This window comes from Taurulus bubalis (assembly GCF_910589615.1).
Source record: "Taurulus bubalis genome assembly, chromosome: 2".
In the NCBI taxonomy this organism is placed as follows: Eukaryota; Metazoa; Chordata; class Actinopteri; order Perciformes; family Cottidae; genus Taurulus; species Taurulus bubalis.
Window position 1 is genome coordinate 5,486,262 of NC_136590.1, and position 21,076 is coordinate 5,507,337.

The following is a 21,076-nucleotide window of genomic DNA, read 5'->3' on the forward strand; positions in this document are numbered from 1 at the left end:
TCGACTCTCTAGAAAAAAAAGACAAGTGGGAGGAACATTTCCTGCTTCTGCAGCGCGGTGACAGGCTGCAGATCACATGTGCTGCTGAACTTTCCTTCTCCTGAGCGACTGCGACGCTAAGGAGCACAAACAACGCCTCCAAAATCAATACATACATGGATGGATAAGTGTATGAACCAATACATACGTGGATGAATAAGTGTATGAATCAATACATACGTGGATGAATAAGTGTATGAACCAATACATACGTGGATGAATAAGTGTATGAATCAATACATACGTGGATGAATAAGTGTATGAATCAATACATACGTGGATGAATAAGTGTATGAATTAATAAATACATAGATAAATAAGTATAGGAATCAATACATACATGGAGAAATAAGTATAGGAATCAATAAATACATGTATAAGTAAGTATAGGATTAAATAAATACATAGATAAATAAGTGTATGAATCAATAAATATGTGGATAACAAAGTATAGGAATCAACAAATACATGGATATACAATAGGAATCAATAAATACATGGATAAATAAGTATAGATATCAATAAATATGTGGATAAATAAGTATATAAATAAATAAATACATGGATAATTAAGTATAGGATTCAATAAATACGTGTATAAGTATAGGAATCAATAAATACATGGATAAATAAGTATAGAAATCAATAAATACATGGATAAATAAGTATATTTTTTGCAGTGATGGAAAGCAATTAAGTACATTTACCAGAGTACTGTACTTGAAGAACAATTTATACATCGGTGTACTTGTACTTGACTTGAGTCCACTTTATGGTACTTTACTTGCACTCCACTTCTTATGCCAGTGACCTGTTATAAATAAGTAAAGTTTATTTATATTTTCACAGATAAAGGGCACAAAGGAGTCAGACTTTTCTAAAATGTTTTACACAAAGTGACCATAACAAGGGCCAAAACATTACAACAGCTAAGAAAACACAATAAAATACACAATAAAAACCATAAATAAAATAAATAAATGAAAACAAAGAAAGTATTGTTCCTTATACTCTCTAGTGATAAAAAACGGAATATAATATATAAATTGGAATTTGACAAGAACCAATTCTGTATAATGAGTACTTTTCATCAACTTAAGTACATTTTGCTGATGATATACTTTTTCCTGAAGTAACATTTTGAATTGAGGGTTTTTGTAATGGAGTATTTTTTGATTATGCTATTCCTACTTAGTTGAAAAATATATTAAACCCAACCTCATTGCGTCTAAAATGCAGTGGAAGCAGTCCTCTCTAAGGCATGCTTCCTCCTGACCATCCAGAATGAACTCCATATAAAGACACGCGGTGTGTAAAGTGTGACATTGACCTACATTCAGACATTTGCCATTAACAGAGACAAGCGAGATGTGCAAATAGTTTATTGGCGGATTGACAGTAGAAGGGAATTTTAATGTATACACACACTCTGTGACATAGAGGAATAATTTGACAAGCATAGTAAGATATATTCAGAATTATTCTCTCGAGCATGACTTTTTAAAAATGATTAACAATCAACAGAAGAAGATATGGTCACAAAGAATCCTCAACCACACACAGATACACACAGGAGAACTCAAATCTGCACACTCACACCACAAATGTCAAATCACCACATGTATATTTCAGTAAACTAATGATCATAAATGCATTGAGATAAAAACACACCTGGCTTCACTATGAGAGTGAGGAATGTGTAGCTAGTGACATCTCGGCTTGGGTTAGTGTTACATGACTGTTTCAGTTGGATGACGACAAGATGCGGGAAGCGGAGGAGAGGGGGAGCGGACATTTTTCTATCGTGACTGTGCTACCACGAGGACACGACTCATCTCTAAAGCCTCTACCTGTCATGCAGGCGTCTCCTAAAAAGCAGTAGAAAACATCTCCCGAGTCCGAAGCGGCGATCCGCTCGGGTTTTTTAAATTTTTTTTATACATTCCACATGTCAACGTCTAAAATAACAGTACTCTGATACAGAAAAAGATTGCATTGTTTAGGCAGATTTCACTACGATAAAATCGACGAAAAAAAAAAAGTCTTAAATATATTCGTTGTTCTCGCTACTGCGCCGCCGCCGGCTTCAGCAGCAATCGTCTCAAAAGAGAGCTGGCTCTTCAGAACATTTCTACTTTTATTTTTATGACATTCAACAATATTAATATTTCATTGCTCTATTTGTGAGAAGAATCTAGCCAAGCTCTGTCAAAAAGAATTACCGTAAAAGTCGGGTTACGAGCCGCTACGGCCTTCGGTCAGTGTCCCCGTTAGCTCCCCGCTGTAGCCAGCTGGGTCTCCTGCTAGCGCTCTGTTACTTCATCGCTAACTTCCGCTAGCTCCCCGAAAACCACCGAAGGTAGCGGGACCAGGCTCGACACCCGACTTGGGCAGAGGGGACGCGGGCAGTGGCTAGCAGCAGCACTAGCTAGCGCTGCTCCTAGCTTGCTACAGCGGGGACACTGACCGGAGGTAGGAGCGGCTTGTAATCCGACTTTTACGGTACGTTTAAAAAAAAAAATATTCAGCGCCGAGGGGAAGCAGCTACAACAGCCATACAAACACCAAGATGAAGAGCTGAATTACACACTTTTAGTCCAAACTACGGCCCCTGCTCCCTTCGACCAGCACAAAGGGCCCCGTGGCAAAGGTTGAGCACTATTCATAATAATTTACACGTTTGTGTGTGTGCACGATTAACTTTGTCTAAAATGTTGAAGCTAAAGGCAGGAGAAGCCATTCATCCATTCATTTCTCTCCAAATCAACATTTGAAAGATCCATTTTTTCATGTTTTGTTTCACGCCAAGTGACATTTCTGCCTTTATTATTGTTACGCTTGGTCCAAATAAACTAGGTCACCCTTTGGTAAATCAATCAACTGCACCAATTACAAATTCTTTGTCTCTTCTTTACAGTTCAAAATAAAGCTAAATGCTGGGAAAGGGTGAGAGATACGCAGGTTATAATCTAAATATTCTCTTTACATTATATTCAAACCCTTTTACAGCTTTTCAGTAGCCTTTTTTTTTTATCCTTCATCTTCATCTTCCTCCCCACCTCCCCTCAGTGCTGAATGTTGACCGCTCGGTTCTGGCCCTCCTCGGCCATCTGCACCAGCTCGTTGACGGTGTGCAGCAGGCTGTAGCCGTGCTTCCTCAGCAGCTGCTGGTTGAGCCGCTGGTCTCTGAAGCCCATCTCCAGCAGCATCGCCATCAGGGAGGGGTCCTGCCGGGTGGCTGGGTCGATGCCTCGCTGGAGGGGGCGAAGAACAGAACCGAAAGGAAGAGGGTGAGATGACATTGTGTGTGTTTTTTTGTGTTGTCCGCGTGTTCACACTGTGTTAAGGTGCCTAAACGTCTTTGCAGGAATTCATGTGAATTCAATCCTGCAGCTGTTTCCAAATACCCAAAAACCCGTCGAACTGGAACAATGCTTGCCAGTTTTATCACACATTTCCACATTACATTTAATAAAATGTGCATGAATTAATTTCAGTTTTCCCCAGCCTTAAAGCTAATTTTTTATCTGCTTAAAAGGAGCTAGTTGGCAGCTCTACACAGCAGGAAAGGAAGCACCGTCTAACCTGCCTGTCTAGCTAGCTGCACAGCCGAGTGGCTACGGACACAAAAAACACCATCAAACATGATATTATTCAGCTTTTTTTTTTTTTTTTTTAAATTTAGTTACAATCTGGAAGTGGGAAAAAAAACAGACCCTGCAAGCACAATGCTGACACCTTATCTCATTATAAAGCTGTTATGAGCTTTTAATTCTTACATTAACATTTCTTGGCACCTGATCCACTCGCTCCTTTTAGCTAAATTTTGGTCTCTTAACAGCTCCGTTACTACAAGCAACATATTTCACATTACATATAGAAATTAGATCTATTGGTAATATAAAAATATAGATTTTCCAGCTTTAAATATTATCAGAACTTACTTCTTATTGCTGCAAAGATTATTGCATAATTTTAGGGAAACTCATGATATCCTGGAAATGTGACACATCTCATTGACTCTCTTGAGAATATCTCTGCAAAGCCCTTAGTTGTATTTACTGGTGTGAATTATCAACTTACTTACTAGAAACTAAACATTGGAAATTACAGCTGGGCAATATGGCCAAAAATCTTCTATCTCGGCATATTTCATTACCGATCCCGATACAGCATGTTTTCTGGTAATTCAATAAATAAATAAAACAGTCTATATGAAATAACTACATGGTAAAGCCTATTATTGTATGCTCCAGTGTGAATTAAATGGAGCCTAAATTGGCTAAAAGCGATATAAACAAATGACGTTTTTATATTGTTTTGATGATGCAGACGTCATATCGTCCAGCTCTACTTCTGCAGAAGCACTTTAGACATGTAGAAACGAGCTTGTGTGTGTGTGAGGCGTACCTGTATGGAGCAGTTTGGTCCAGTGAAGAGAGCTTTATAAGCGGACGCTGCCACAGAAAGGGCCCCCTTGACGAGTCCCTCTGTGATGCCTCCTTGGCCCCTTGTGTAAAGACAGGGATGTGGTTATTATGGGTTACATAACCGGACGGCAGAGAACAGCGTGTTCCCAGTTAAGCTCAAAGACATTATAAACACATTTAAGTCTCATCACTGGTTATGTGAGAAGTTATTGGATCAGGTTGCTGCCTAAAAAAAGATGGTGAAACACAGAAAAGAGGAACTAAAGCCCGAGTTTCCTTTTGCGTGTCGTGGTCATGCACCTTGGCTGCAGAGCGTTGCCGGGTCTGGGGTTGTACGTCTCAAAGGCACTGGATGCTGAGCCGGCTGATCTCGACAGACCAGAAGATACTGAGAAAAAGAAAAAAGGAAACAACACACACACGCACATCATATTAGAGGAGGAACAAAGCCTTCTGCTGAAGCAACACATCCCACAAAGCGTGCGTGTTATTGAACTTCCTGTCTTCCAACAAAGGGCAAAATGTGCTTCTTTTCTGTGAGGCAACACTAAAGTTAATCCAATCAAATAAAAGTCACATTTATGTGTTTCTATCCAGTGATCTAAAGAGAAACTCACCATTTAGGTGGACCCTCGGCTGGTGCGGCTCATATGGATCACAGGCCGGAGGACTCGGGTCCTCGGCCAGGTACAGGGCCTCAGACCTGCAAACACACAGCAAATAACAAGAATCAAACCTTTTGCATCCACAACATCTGTGATATCTTTTGATGATGCATGCATGTTCCTACAGTTCCTGTGACCAAAAATATTAAGTATCAATTCTAAGCAGGATATTCTTTTACAAAACTCCAACCGACACTAAAACTGGGCTCACCCAACTTGTTTTGTATGGAGGAAACCGTTTTAGTACCCAAATACACATAATATAAATATCTATAATCAGGGTTCATACACATTCTGACTAATGGGTTTCCATGACTTTAAACCACATTTCCATGACCAAACATTTTGTGAAATCTGGGTGTAAACATGAAAAAGTGAGTAAATGTAGTATTTAAACTAACAATGAGAATACAAAGCATACAGTAAACCTTAAATGACACAAGTGAATGAGGCAATAGTTTGATTCAAAGAATAAACATTTATATAGATGCCTGTATGTATGCCTGCTTATATTTTGAGCGTCTTTCTTTTAAAAGCATATTACTTATTTCAAATTCAGCGTAAATGAACATCATGAACACATGAATATAACACATTTACATGACTTTTCAAAGCTTTTTGGATTTTTTTTTTTTTTTTTAAAGGACTTTTCCAGGCCTGGAAATAACCAATTTAAATTTCCATGACTTTTCCAGGTTTTCCATGACCGTAAGAACCCTGATAATAGTTTTTGTAGAGATGTCTGGAAACGGGGCCCACTTGACTGATCTCACCTGGGCGAGTAGAGGGCCGGTGGGGCCGCCAGGAGGTCGGGCAGCGCCGGTGGCGGCGGCGGCACCACTTCGGGCGTGAGCGTCACGGCGTCCAGCGTCTGGGAGGCGCACAGCATCTGGTTCACGCTGCTGTGGCTCGGCGGGACGGCCGGAGGCCACGCGGTCTTGGGCGCAGCTTCCTCGGCATCCACCGGCTCCTGCTGCCTCTCTCTCGGCGGGGCCACCTCGGAGTCCGACTCCTCCTCTTCTTCTTCCTCCTCCTCTTCCTCCTCCTCCTCTTCCTCCTCCTCATCGTCCTCATCATCCTCCTCCTCATCGTCCTCCTCCTCATCATCCTCCTGCTGCTCCTCCTCCTCATCCTCTTCCTCCTCCTCCTCCTCCTCCTCTTGCTGTTCTACATCCGGGTCGGCTGAGGTTACGGCGGCGGCGGCGGCGGCGGCGTCGGGCTGCGACATGGCGGAGCTGTACATGGACTCGCCCAGAGGCCGGCTGGTGTCGAAGCAGTCTGGGAGGACGATGATGTAATCGTCGCAGGAGGAGACTGAGGAGGTCTGGCTGCTGACCTGAGACACAGGAGGAGAAGACAGCGGACTTCATTACAGGAGAACGACTGCACCAACAACACATTGTCTATCTGAAGTAACATTCCTCATACATTGCTGAAAACAATGTACGATCCAGTTCGTCCTTTAAAACACAAGTGTAGCATATGAAGGTTAAAAACCTCACCTCCTCCCAGTCTTCTCCTTTGGTTCCACCCTCCTCTTTCTCCTCGTGAACGTCCCTCATGTTCTGCATGTCCTCCAGGACCAGAACCTCTTCATCCTCGATATCAGGATGTGAACTGATATGCAGGTTTTCATTTGCTGGTTCCAGCAGAAGAACTGAAGGGGGAAAGAAAAAACAAATATAAACATCTAAAGCTGCAATTAACTCATTACTACAAAGGTTAGGACATAGAACTGTAACCAGGGTCCCGTAGACCCCAACCAAGGTTCTCACGAAGGCTGCTAGACAAAATGTGTCCAAAGGGGGTCAAATATAGGTCCACAAACAGACTTGGAGCGACCGTGTCATTTATGGTGGAAAACTGTCTATATTCTTATTAGTGATTAAATGTTATAAATAAGGAAAACTGCTGGGCCTTACTAAGCTTTTAAAATGACATTTTAGTGACAATTGCATGGGGGATGATTTTAGAGACCTCCTCCCCGTATTTTTTAATATGCATTCAACAGAAAAGACTGGAGCTGAACAGAATCCTGGACGTGGTCCTCTGACCTGGCCTCGTCTCCTCTTCCTGGGTGACCGGGCTGAGAGGCGGAGCTGAACTTTCAAGTCTGACGGGGCAGATCTCCTCGCTTCCTTCTTGCAGCGTCGCCGTCTTCTCGACCTCGACGGCTCTCTCCAAGCAGAAGCTGGTTCCCCGGGAAACAACTGGAGAGAACATCAACAAAAAAAAACTAAATAAAAACACAGTCCGAGTGCCTCGTTGTGCTGCAAACTAAACACACTGCATCTCACCCTGTGGTCTGTGGCTGCTGTGCTGGGCCCTGCGGGGGGGTCTGTGATCCGGGGCCTCCTCCAAGGTGAGGGAGCGGATCACCGTCTCGCAGAGGAACTGGGCCCCGCTGATCTCCTCCTCCCGGTCCTCCTCCTGGGTCACGGGCTCCAGCAGCTCCCTGTGCGGCCTCAGCTTGACTCCTGGACCAGATGTTAAAAGAAGAATCCACGGATCGTCATCGCTGACAGACTCACAGCGGGACGTTACGAATAAAAGGATGAGCGTCGATTGCTGGAGAACCAGCGTGTTTTCTTCCCGGTCATAATCTAGCGCCTACATTACCCACAATGCAACTCAACCACTGACAGTTCAATCTGAGATTTAGATGTTTTGCTTAGCTACCCTAGCTCCCCTTAAATCTAAGGTCAATATTAAAAAAGAATGTCTTCCATAAGAGTTCATTTAATAACAATCAGTTTAAAGAAGTTTTAACGACCTACTTTCATACATTTTTGCCACAGTAAATTTTCTTCTCACTTAAGTTGCATCTCTTTGTCCGGCTCACTTCACATCCATGATATTACACACACACACACACACACACACCTCGAGCTGGTCTTACCAAAAAGCCTCCTGACCCCCGTGACCTCTGCTTCTTCTTTGATCCGTGCAAGGATGGCCTTCTCCAGCACAGGTGCATCATGGGGCAGAGGGGATATGCAGGGAGTCAAATCTACAAAGCAGCCAGACACACAACACAGTTCATACACGTCAAATAGAGAAATGTTTCTGCGTATAGAAATATTTGTTCCATCATATGAAGCCCCAGTTTAAAGCGTCATTCATTACTTACCTTCAGGTGTGTTGTTAGGAACTTTCTCCAACTCTTGCACAATATTTATATCCAGCAACTCAAACGACAGTAGATCCTAAAATAACAGAAGAACACGCGGCGAGTATGAGCGCCGCTCTACCGATCGCATCGTAACAAGTGGCTGAGACTACGTGTGGCAGGTGTGTGTGTGTGTGTGTGTGCGCATGCACCTGTGCAGTCAGCAGGTCGACCGAGGGGAAGTAGTAGTCCTCGTGGTTCAGGTCTACAGGAAAAACAGGGCCGCCATCCTGGGGCCTTACCTCCTGCTCCTCCTCCTTCTTCTGGAGCACACACAAGAACGGCGTCATGAGTATCACTACAGTGTGCATCAGGGAGGAGCACACGGGTACGCCGGCCCTTTAAGGGTTAAAGGTTATTAAAGGTTTCCTTTATTACTCTGGAAGCACACAGACCACCTTATACTGCCATATTCACGTTGAACTTTAATTTGATATTTAGATAGTGTTTGTGGTCCAAGAAATACTTTCTTCTCTCCTTCTTTTCTATTTTAATCAGTAAATAATGTAAAAAATTAAGTGCTAAAATGTTATAAATTCCAAATGCGTTCAATAAAAATATTTGAAACTACAATGTAAAAATACTCTTGTACAAGTTCAAGTCTTTCATTTAAAATTTCATTTTAGGAAAAACTACCGTGGAATTATCAGCAAAATGCACTTAAAGCATCAACATAAGCTCTCGTTATGCAGAAAATGTCTGAAATATGCAGAATCATTTAAACACTGGAGAGACTTTAGTCCGCTGGTTTCAAAGCTAGGGGTCGGGAGCTTTTAAAGGGTCACCAGATAAATCTGAGGGGTTGTGAGAGAAAAAAAAAAAAAAAGGTTCTGCTTCACAAATCTGTTCTCATATTTTTTGGACTTTTCTCTCTTCTTTTATACAAAATGTTGGATGATTTTACTTCTTTGGGCCTCAAACTGTTATTGTATACTCGAGTCAAATATATGAATGTTTTTCTTTCTGTTTTCTTGCTCTCATTTGTCTGTTTCAATGTGTTTTTGTGTGTGTGTGTGTGTGTGTGTGTGTGTGTGTGTGTGTGTGTGTGTGTGTGTTTTGTCATTGACAGCTGCTCTTTTTGTTGATTTCAAGATTTTAAACCGTCACATGAATTACTTGAACCGTCAACGCTCATCAAGGAACTGGAGCTTTGACTTTATACAGCAACGCTATATACTCAGCTCCATCCAACACTGCTTCTGCAACACTCCATGTTTCTCTGGATGCTTTTCTTACAATACAATAAAGAATATAAAAATAGTTGGGAATGGCTAGTTTAACCAGAAAAAATGTGTTGTATTTCATAATATTATGTTGTTAATGTAAAATATTAATCTGCAAAGTAACCAGTTACTATATTTGTCAAATAAATGTAATGAAGTAAAAGAAATATACAACATTGTAAAAGTAAAAAGTATTACAAAAAAAGTATAAAGGTTCCATGAAGTGCTCAAGTAAAGTAGTACATACCTTCACCTTGTGCTTAAATACTGTACTTATGTAAATGTCCTGAGGGACTTTCCACTACCACTAAATAAAACCACTTCAGCTCCAATGAAACTTAATTCTGCGACCGCACAAAAGATAAAAGAGTGGATTTACATTTGGACTGTTGCAACCGGCAACCGACTCTTTTCTCCAAACAAACCTCTTTTTTTATGTTTTTTTGGTAACTACATATAAATGTTAAAAATTGTACTTGAGTACATCACTTGAGTGAAACATCTACTAGCTGCAAACTAGAGGCGCGTGTCACCGGTTGGCGTCACCGGTTGGCGCTCTCCCTGCGGCTGTACCGGGTGTCATTGGGTATCAGACTTGCCGGTCGTTTGCTCTGATGCCCGAGTGCGCTGCGGCCGTCTCCGGGGTCGACCACGATGCTGCACCAGACGCGCGGGCCGAACTGGCAGCCGCAGTGCGCCAGCCGCCAGTGGGAGGTGTACGTCCCCTCCATGACGGGAGCGACAAAGGCCACGCTGACCACGCCCACTTGTCCCGGCAGCAGCAAGGGGACCGGCACCTCCCGCCTCTCCTCGGACGCCAGGCCGAGGTTTCCCCACATGAACACTAGCTGGGTGCACGCACACACACACACACACACACACGCACACACGCACACGCACACACACACACACACACACACACAAATAGGAATACACATGCGAAGAAAAGAAAAAAATTACACGAGACAAGAGCATGCAGGAAAGTAATAATGGCTCAAGTGACACACACACACACACACACGCGCATACACACGCACACACAATGACAAAGACATAAAATCTTTAACTACAACACAAATTCAACTGAATTCAAATAACAAACACCTCAGGAAGAAAGGGCATTAGTCGTATTAGGCTGGGTGAGACATCTTAGCTGGTGTTAGAGGACAGGAAGTAAGGCAATGAGCTGAGTGGAGACTCAAAGTGGAAGTGAAGCAGGGGATGGGGTGGGGGGGAGCAAAGAGAGAGTGCAGCGGTCCTCTCGGCGGGTGGGAGGGGTACCTTGGTCTCTGAGGTCCAGCTGATAGTGCCCGAGTTCCTCATCTTCCAGTATTTGATGAACTTGGTATCGGGCTCCAGACGGGTGCCGTCCGGCAGATTTTCATCCAGAAACAAGGCGGCCATAGTGGGAACCAAGGACGTGTGCGAGACCCCGGGACCCCTAGTTTCAAGTGTACAGAGCATTGTTGAAAATAGCCCTGGTTTCTTATAACACCCATCTCTTTTGTTCTTTACGAATCAAAAAAAAGCAGGACCCCCAGAATTTTTTTTTTGCAGCTCAAAAGCAATTTTTGTTTTTCTTAGAAAATCTATGAAGCAGCAGCAGCAGTTTTCACATTGAGGTAGTTCCAACATTTTTTTCCACCACCCCAGAGCAGCCAGCGACACACTCATACAGACTAGATTTACAAAGATGGCATATTTTTGATTTCTTTTTCTTGAAAAAAAAAAAAAAAAAAAAAAAAGAGAGAGAGACTTTATTGCATCCATGCTGGGTTCGAGGTACCCAGCACTGTCGGACGCCCTTTCCGAGGTTGGCGCTTACTCTGGACTGGAGGCCTGGGGATCGGGGACCGGGGCAGGGACGGGACCTGAGGCTGTTTCTGAGGCGGCAGGGGGGGGCGGGGCCGGGACCTGCGTCGACGCGGACGCCGTGTTTGTCAGGTTGGCTCTGCCGGAGGTAGAGGGCCCGCTGCTCCACGGCAGCCTCTTCTCCAGTCTCAGTTTCTTCTTGATTTCCTTCACTTCAGCTCTGAGCTGCCTCCTTTCAGCTTTGAGGCGCTGTCGCTCGGCCTTGCGCACTGTCCTGTCTCCTCGCCTTGGGAACCTGGTTTGAAATGTCATCAGGAACACCTATTTGTTGACTATCAAAAGTTTATTTTCCAAGAACAAAAAAAAACACATACACGCTCATAATTCAGTATTACAGTAGTCTAGCTCCTGCTTTGCGGCTATTCTAATTTACGTTTTCTCCATTTTATGTAGAAGAAGTGATGGCAAAAGAGCGGCTAGTACAAATGTCTGATAGTTTCAAGAAGTGGGAAGATTGATCCTCGGTTCTTGGGGGTGAGGGGGTGGGGTTTACCTCAACTCTCCCGACATTCCATGCTCAGGGATGGAGAGAGGTGTCTTGGTTCTCACGAGGTTGTGGCTGGGGTCATGGCTGTGTCTGCACATCTCACACAGGATGCAGGATGGGCACACACTGGCAGGGGACAACAACACACATTGATGTGGACTCTCATAGAGCTGCTCCAAGAACACAAGAACATGCAGAAAGAATCATGTCATCCCCTGCTTTATGGTCTGTTAGACTCTAAAGACCATCATTTACTAAATGAGCATCATGCTGTATTGAAGAAGACTTGAAACTAGAGATTGAGACATAAACTCATGTTTACTGAGGGAATAAATCAAGAGGGAAGTAGAGTCATTTATATAGACTTCTATACAACCAGAGGAGGTGCCCCCTGGTGGTCAGTAGAGAGAATGCAGCTTTAAGACGCTTCCGCATCGGCTTCACTCTTCAGAGATATATATATATATATATATATATATATATATATGTCACCCATTTCCCTCAGTTTACAAGTATCACGTGTTCCTACCTGCACTTGTACGCCCCTGCGGAGGTGAGTTTGTTGCAGCTGCTGCAGTTTGGGGTGTAGCCGAGGGATCCAGTCACGATGGAGGGGCCCGGCCGGGGCCCCACAGGGCCGACGATCGCCCCGATGACCTCGAGGGGCCCGTCGGATGACTTGTGGGTGCAACACTGGCCAGAGAAGTCATTGCACATCCTCTCAACCACCTCCTTCACCACTTCATCTTTAAACTATGAAAATAAGAGTGTATGTTAGTAGAAGCCAAACATGACCTTTATAATAAAACACTATATTATTTAAAATCATACCTTCTCCATGTATGATCTAAACCACATGGGAGGTGGCTCGTCTTCTGGCTTGTTCCCCTTGTTGTCCTTTACTATGACCTGTATCAAGACACATCAGGCTGGCATCAAACACGTGTTCAGCTATCTCTAATTAACAGCACACAAACTGACTATAATATCATTCCTATATAGCCAGATAAATATGTCGGCTATGACAGACTAAGAACAAACCTTAAAAAAAGGACAGTTCACTTCCAAATCAAAAATACTTATTTTGTCCTGGTACCTCTAGAGCACATATGTCAAACTCAAGGCCCGCGGGCCGAATCCGGTCTGCCGCGTCATTTTATGTGGCCCGCGACGGCTTCACGAACCCGTTTTCAGTGAATCGCGGACCTTTGCATGGGCTTTTATTTTGAAGGGGATTTTTTATGGGCTTTTATTTTAAAGGAGATTTTTAATTTATTTATTTGATCTATTCACACTCCTCAATGCTGCGTTTACAACACGCTTTACATGCGTGAGTTTACACGTTGGACTATTTGTGATAGTTAAGCTTCATTACTGACTTTTTTATTACATGTTTGTGCATGAAAACACTGCGTCTGTTAAAAAAGGCTGAAGTTATAAAAATATGATGTGTGTTGTATTACCTCATGTCCTTAAGATGCACTTTTTGGTTTTTAATTGAGTGTAAAAGGGAATATTTCAAACAATGTTTTGTGTGTTGGCATACTGTGATATTGTGTACTTTCTCAGGTTTAAACTGCACCATATCATTAAATCAATTTGAGAAGTTGAAAATGTTCCTCACATTGGATCTCAGCTTGTCATTAAGGGGTCAAGGTGGGTCCTGCAGCCAGACCAGTTCAGAACCACTACCCCAGACCAGTTCAGAACCACTGCCCCAGACCAGTTGAGCCACTACCCCAGACCAGTTCAGAACTGCCCCAGACCAGTTGAACCACTGCCCCAGACAACATGCATGTCTTTATTTGCTCACAATTATTTGTTGGACCAGTTATGTCCTTCTCAACTGTGACAAAAAAGCTTTGAAGAAAGTTTATATAATAACGTGTGTTTTATCTTTGTCTTTGTTTTTTTCTTCCGTTTTAAGTTTGATCTTTAGCAATGTGGGTTTCTTAACCCTAAATTAAATGGACTTCTGTCATAGTAACAGAGAAATTAGCTTCCATATATTTTTACATCTATATAAATGCATGTACAATATTTTTACACTTGAATAAACAATAATCTAATACAAAGACAGTTAACATTATGTTCGGGAGGAGTTGAATGTCTACAGTGTTACAGTTACAACCGGCCCTTTGAGGACGACCATGATGTTGATGTGGCCCGGGGTGAAAATGAGTTTGACACCCCTGCTCTAGTGCTATTAGGTAATTTTAGGTGATTTTGGTGTGAGTTGCCTAGTTTTGTTGAATGTGGTGTTCAAAGTGCCAAAAATATATATTAAAAAAAAACTATAAAGCAATGTGTCTTTCCAGAAATGATCACCCGATCACTAAAGATAACCCACCGACTTTGTCGTGAGCAGTTTTCTGAAGGGATTATTTTCTTTCAACCGAACTACACCCGCCAACCGCATCGCCGCGCAGAAGACGAGAGGCTCGTGCTCGTGACAGCGCAAGATGTCAAACATTAAACGGCGTTAGAATTTGATAGCTCAGTGTTGCTCGGTGAGCGCCGTTGTGTAGATAGAGGGACGCTTTCTCCTGCGCGGTGATAAGGTTGACGGGTGTAGTTCGGCAGAATGAAAATAGTTCCTACTTAAACTGAAAAAAACAGTGTCTGGGGATTATTTTGAGGAAGCGGGTCGTGATTTCTGGAATGAGACACTATTAAGAGACATCATCGATGCCAAAGTCTCTGCACACGTGAGAGGATATAAGAGGAAGAAGAGGAAGAGGAGGAGCGTCTGCTCGGTTCCTTACAGCTTCTCTCTCCGGGGTGACCTGTGTGCCCTTGTCCACCGTCTTGACCCTGGATGGATAAGGAGGCGCCGGCCGCAGGTCTCCCTTCAGCTCCTTCACCTCCGTCTTCAGCGGGCCTCCGCAGGCCTGACCTTTCATCTTGTACACGTTCATGTGCAGCTGGTTCCCCTGCTTCTCGGCGCTCTGTGTGGGGAAAACAAGCATCACATACACATACAACACAAGGTACATGCTGTCTACATCATGTATGAGCTATTTTCTTTGAGGTTGATTAATGTTTAAAGTTTCCCATATTCTCGTGTAGTGACGTTGTTATGCGCTGCTGAAATTAAGCTTCACTATTGCACAGAAATCCAGCAGTGTCCCAGTACCTTGATGGCTTCTTCATATTCATCTGAAAGGAAAGCAAATCAACGGTAAATTGCTCAGTGAGTATTATTGTTCTTAAGTATTGTAAAGTGTTTTTGCTCATTGTCTTTTTGCTGCTATTACAGTGAAATGTACTTATTTAGCGTTGAACCACCGCTTATGTTGAACCACCGCTTATGCTTATATTCTTCATGAAGTGAAAATAATCAAACAAAAAAGTATTTTTCTCACCTTGACTGTTTATACAAATCTGAAATAAAAGAGTGAATGAGATCAGAGTGAGTCAATAAACGAAAACATCATTATAATTTCACAATGAATGTCAAAACCAGTGGTGGAAGAAGTACTCAGATTTTTTACTAAACTAAAAATAGCAACAGTGGAGAAAATGTCCTGCATTCTTACATTTTTCTTCATTGTGCAATATTATTATATTATTGGATTATAATTAGTGTTGAATTAAAGATGGCTGCCTATAATAAAGCCAGTTTTTAAATGAGGAAAAAGTGTAGCTGCAGGGCAACAAGGGCAACTACCAGAGGGGGCTGAATAGAACAATAAAGTTTGGGCCGATCCTTTCAGTCAGAGCCACCACCTACTGGAGCGGCCTTTCATTTAATTAAGAGCACTAATTAACTAACCTTTAGACATGAACTTATTAAGAAATGTCTTAAAGCAAACCAAACATGCAACCATGAGTAATCATACTACCACATTGTTTTATATAAAGTATATATGCTACTTTTGTAATGAATGTATCTATTTTTACTCTATTGTATAGTATATTGAATTATTCTATTGATACCGCTAGGCTGTATTTGTAATAACCTGCACTGTCCCTGGATAAATTAAAAGTATATCTAATTGTAGCTAGTTTGTATACTTCTGCGTTCACAATGTGTGAGTTGACCTATATTTTATATTAATAATCAGAATACAAATATAGTATAAAGACGTATAAAATGGAAATACTCAAGTACATAAAAGTACAAAAAAAAAATGTACGCACACACTCCCTTACCTCTTCATTGTCATCATCGAAGTATTTCACTTGAAAGTGGTTGATCCCGAAAGACGCTTTGATCTGAAATACAAAAAAAGCCGATTATACAATGAATACAATTATCGAAACGTTAACTTTTTTTTGGTCCCCGCCTCACACGTGACAGGGAAACATCAATAATGTGCTTGTCTCCAGTTTCTAGCTCCTGTGCAAAACGCGTCACAGCGAGCTGAGCCCTCGCGCTTCCTATTTCTCGAAGCTATCTTACAAACATAAAAAAATAAAAGATCCCCACTCGTGTACACTATTTGGTCGCAACTGTGCCGACCGTCCTTCAGAAGGAGGTGTGAGGGAGGTCTGTTGTTTACGTATCGTAGGCCACATCCGGGCCTGCGTTTCTACCCAAACTGCGCCAGCGTTTAGCCAGCGCGCGCGGCTAGCAAGCAGCTCACCCAGGCTTCCACGGACTCCCACTCCAGTTTGTCCAGATCCTGAGCCAGAAACCTCTTCACGTTGCCCCGGAAGTTCACTTTAATCGTAACGGGCAGCCCCATGTCGGCCGTTTATCGAGCGGGTACCGGCTATCATTTGCGGCGACGCCGGCCTGTTTGATCCCCTGTTGCCCTCGACTGTCTTTTCTTGTTTACATCGTCAGCTGCGTCGAGAAAAATACGATGACGTTTCCGCGAATGCGCAGTAACGGTCGTCGTCGTTGTCCCCGCCCTCTTCGTCTGTCGCGTGTCAACGACGTCATCTTTAAGCTCACAGAGTGTGGCTGACAGGTAAAATAAGCCACACTGTTGGGACAATCGTTTCTCCGCCTATTTTGAGCCCATAAGATGTCTTCACTTCTCAAGGTGGACAATGCAATTAAAATCAAGGTAATGCGTGTGTTTTTAAAATACACCGGGTTGACGTTGAACGACGTGTGGCTGCCGTTTCTCCTGCTAGCGTAGTTAGCCACGTTTTTGTGGAGACCTCCGGTGTTACGGTTTTAACAAGCGACCCTGTTAACTGGCGGACTTTCAGCCCAACGAGTCCATTGTTGTCGTCGTTCCGACAAACCTTCTCACGTACATCATATATATCAAATACATATTAAACCGCCACGTGTTCTCTATTTTCAACAGCCGTCGGAACTACGACCACAACGGACACAAAGTCGCCAGTTAACGGGGTCGCTTGGTAAACCGTTACACCGGCTACTAGCATTGAGCTAACAACGGCCAGCCGGCTTTCGTGTCCCCGCGTGTTTACAACGCAGCTGTCACGCCTCCCGGCAGGTGCAGTGTCCCGGTAACATTAAGCTCTGTGTCGGTGTGTAACGGGACCTTCACGTTACGGCGTGTTTTTGTAAAAATAGCAGTGATATTTGAGGAGTTCATGCAACCTAAAAAGGGCCTGAGCTACCAAGTTAGCCTTCTCATACCTGCGTCATGTTATGATGTTACAGCTGTTCACATTTATTCTAGCTGCATTTATAGAGTGCTAATATAACTCAATCAATCAAACTTTAGTTCATACACTGAGTCTATATAAGACAGCACATTAAATGGAATAAAATGCATACAAAAGCACACTTAAAATGCATAAACCTACCAATGTAGGTCTGATAAAACCAAGATCATTAAATGTTGAGTCATTAAGCTGGCATATACATTCATGCATACTTAAAACTGTTTGAAAACTATTAAGTTCTGCAGCCACCAACGTGTCAGTGTCACTGGCACGACACCATCTCTGCCTCTTGAGTAATATTCTCATCATTATAATCTACTTTTTTGTATTTACCCACAAGTGTGCAGTAAAACAGAGACTTCTTCACTCCATCTGTACACACACTAAACATGCTCGAGGGAGAATGTGTATACGTCCTACATGAAGTACTGCATAACGCCTTTTTATATGCTGTTGGGTAGTTTATTGTACAGCAATGCATCATTTTCTATAAGATAATTATAAGTTTGTAGTGTTGCTGTTTTGCTTTTTATGAGCTCATAAAAACAGCCATGTTTTCAGCTTTGTGATGATGCTTTTTGCAGCTGATCCAGTTGGGTTTTTAGATCATTTTATTTAGCTGGAGAAGAATTTTCTCAACACATAAAGTAGCATCCTTAAGTTTAGCAAAAAACATTCAAATACAATGTTTGTGTTTTAACTGGACAGGTGGGGTGTGGATTCTGTAATCTGGAAAGGATCTAAAGCTGTCAGACAAATGTAATGGAGTAAATATAGTACTTTACTTGAGTACTTCCTTTTTATGTATATCTCAAATTTGTACTTAAGTACTTGTGTAAATGTCCTTAGTTGCTTTCCACTGCTAAATAAACCCACTTTAAGTCTCCTGAAATTATGTCTGCGACGTGTTTATCAAGAATAAAGTGGATTTACACAAGAACTGTTGCAACTAGTCTGATATTTGAATTCTTGTCTTTTATGTTTGCAGGTCGATGCTTTCAGGGAACGTATTACATCAGAAGTAAGTATCGGTTAACACCTCAAACCAAATGTATCGTGGTTACTGTTTCTCACACGGCTATTCAAAACTATTTGGTTTTCAAGCCACTAAACGTTTTAATTTCTTTCAGGCAGAAGATTTAGTTGCAAGTTTTTTCCCCAAAAAGTTGCTGGAGCTTGATCACTTCTTAAAGGTGAGTTACGGGTTCATTCAAGTAGATGCACAATGTATAGTCTTACATCTTTGTTTAAGTATTGTTTGATTAATATATCTCTGTAGTTTTATACTCTGTATATCACGATAAAATTAGCTTCTTGGAAATTTAAGGAGAAACTGTTTATGGGTCGTTGAGTTCCTACGGTTTAAAGTTTGTCCATTTGTGTTTTAAAGTTGTGACAAAGACGAGGAGTGTCCAGTACCTCTGATAATGTTCTCAAGGCGCTGAGCATAATTTGTAAAGGAAAAAAGTTCAACTAGTGTCCTTGATGTTTCTCAGGATCCAATCATAAACATCGCTGATCTGAAGGAGATCCACTCGGAGATAAACCTGACGGTGCCGGACCCCATCTTGCTCCCAAACCTGCATGACGGACGAGAAGCGGTAAGACTCCATTAGAGAGCTGAATTGAATCCTCAATGCTTACAGTAACATGTGTGCATAGCAGAGGTGAGAGATTTCTATCTTGTATTACAGCAAAATGACAAAAAGAGAAAGCTCGAGGACGGAGGCGGTGAGGACAAGGGTGAGTAAAAGGATGTTGATGAGGTCAAATAGACTTTAAAGTGAAAGAATCTTATTTTCTGGCTGGACGGACACAATTTGAAGTATATTCCGGGTTCAAGAATATTTAATCCAACCTTTATTTTTCTTGCAAGACAAGAATGCAACTAAACGGCCTTTTACGCGTTGTTCTTTCTGGCACTACAGGAGATTGTGTGGCATCCTCTTACAATAGTTCAGTGCACGTTCAAAAAAAGTGCCGGTTGCTTTGACTACACTATAGCTGCTTTCTCGCGAACCGCTCATCCAAACCACGTGACTCTGGGCTCCCTCGGGAAGTGGATCGGATGAACAGTTGTCGAGAAAAATCCCTAATAAATGTGTCCCGTAGGTCTACGGTTTCTCTCTCTCTATCTGTTCTTGAATGTATTGCAGCGAGCGATGGAGTGATAGCTGTACCCGGCGTGCTGGGGAAAACCTGGAAAAAGTCATGGAATTTGAAAATAGCAATGTCCTGGCCTTGAGAAGTTTTGGGGAAAAATAAACGTATCCAGACAGTTCTGGAAAATTAATAGAAATTTGCTTCACATGTACCTCGAGTATATGTGGTTCAGTTAAAGCCAACCAAGAAATATTTAGATATAGTAGTCATTCCTGGCTCCTTTTTAACAACTTAATTATTTCACCCTCTTTTCCTTCTTCAGTGACGGGCACCAAGGTCTTCGTCATGCCTGGTGGGATGCTGAAGAGCAACGGAAGCCTTGTTGACCTCATTGAGAAGGTCAAACCAGAGATCCGGACACTCATAGAGAAATGTAACACGGTACGTAAAGTCTTCTACCGAGAACCTTCTCTGTGACGTCATCTTACTTTGAGTGCAGCTGGAAATGTGAAAAATAAGCGTAGGACTAATGAGGATGTATTTAAGGAACAGGGGAAAAACTGTTCCGATTTTTCTGTTAGGCCCGTCATAATTTAGTCTTTTCCTCTGAGGTTCTAACAAGGAGAGAGATGTGCATTGATGCTGCTGCTGCTGTTTAACACATTTGTAAAGCTTCAATTTATAAAGATTCATCATATGAAGGCGTGTAATCATCTATGCAGAGCAATCCTTTGATTTTCTTTTCTTTCTTTTCTTTTCTCTGTTCCTTTGCAGGTCAAAATGTGGGTTCAGCTGCTGATCCCTAGGATAGAAGATGGCAACAACTTCGGGGTGTCAATCCAGGAGGAGACGGTAGCTGAACTGAGAACAGTTGAAGGAGAAGCAGCGTCTTACCTCGACCAGATATCAAGGTTTGTTTTAACCGTATTAAAATAATAAAGTACCAGGCATGAACGTGGTGCCACATCAGGGATATTTCAGTAACAATACCAGTTTTATTTGGAAGAGATTTAAAAAAAAAAAAAGGAACCCTCAAACCTTTTTTTTTTGATTAAGAATTGACCCCAAAGCAGTTACATTGATTAATATTGTATTTAAAGTCCCAGTGAAACAGAAGTTAGAGTGCCTGTAGTTTCTGTAATCTGAAGGACAAAAGGGATTTAAATCCAATCCTGAGCATTTGATTGGACCGCCACAAAGTGGGCGTGGTTTAGAGTTCAGCATGATGTGGAGCTACAGAGGTGTGCTGGCTTTTTATGAATCAATGTTCTTTCTTCTTTACTTCCAGATACTACATCACGAGAGCAAAGCTGGTTTCTAAAATAGCTAAATATCCACATGTGGTAAGTGAAAATGTTTTGAAAAGAATTACAAAGTGGAAAATACTTTTGACAACAAAAGACGGATAAAAGAAACAATGTAACTGAAGTGACTAATGGGATTATTGTGTTTTACATTAATTACTGAACCGTACTTCCTTTTGGACATTTAAT

The 21,076-nt window shown here is 42.2% G+C and overlaps 2 protein-coding genes across 2 annotated transcripts in view; one reads left to right on the forward strand and one right to left on the reverse strand.

Moving 5' to 3' along the window:
* Positions 1-1,405: 1,405 nt before the first annotated feature.
* Positions 1,406-16,576, reverse strand: nbr1a (NBR1 autophagy cargo receptor a; the record flags this gene model as incomplete). The annotated part of the gene is made up of 22 exons (XM_079233399.1): positions 1,406-3,293; positions 4,450-4,549; positions 4,770-4,857; positions 5,087-5,172; positions 5,908-6,470; positions 6,637-6,791; positions 7,189-7,344; positions 7,432-7,611; positions 8,034-8,144; positions 8,265-8,340; positions 8,456-8,566; positions 10,126-10,374; positions 10,808-10,967; positions 11,352-11,633; positions 11,892-12,011; positions 12,415-12,638; positions 12,717-12,794; positions 14,651-14,833; positions 15,022-15,044; positions 15,251-15,269; positions 16,041-16,103; positions 16,475-16,576. The coding sequence occupies 22 exons, from the start codon at positions 16,574-16,576 to the stop codon at positions 3,105-3,107; spliced, it is 3,318 nt and encodes a 1,105-aa protein (XP_079089525.1). The 3' UTR covers positions 1,406-3,104.
* Positions 16,577-16,767: 191 nt separating this feature from the next.
* Positions 16,768-21,076, forward strand: part of psme3 (proteasome activator subunit 3) — a 5,892-nt gene continuing 1,583 nt past the window's right edge. Inside the window, exons 1-8 of the mRNA XM_079237639.1 lie at positions 16,768-16,903; positions 18,469-18,501; positions 18,611-18,673; positions 18,977-19,081; positions 19,175-19,223; positions 19,906-20,024; positions 20,358-20,494; positions 20,872-20,926. Of these exons, the coding sequence (XP_079093765.1) occupies positions 16,862-16,903; positions 18,469-18,501; positions 18,611-18,673; positions 18,977-19,081; positions 19,175-19,223; positions 19,906-20,024; positions 20,358-20,494; positions 20,872-20,926 (603 nt within the window). The 5' untranslated portion in view covers positions 16,768-16,861. The remainder of the gene's footprint in view (positions 16,904-18,468; positions 18,502-18,610; positions 18,674-18,976; positions 19,082-19,174; positions 19,224-19,905; positions 20,025-20,357; positions 20,495-20,871; positions 20,927-21,076) is intronic.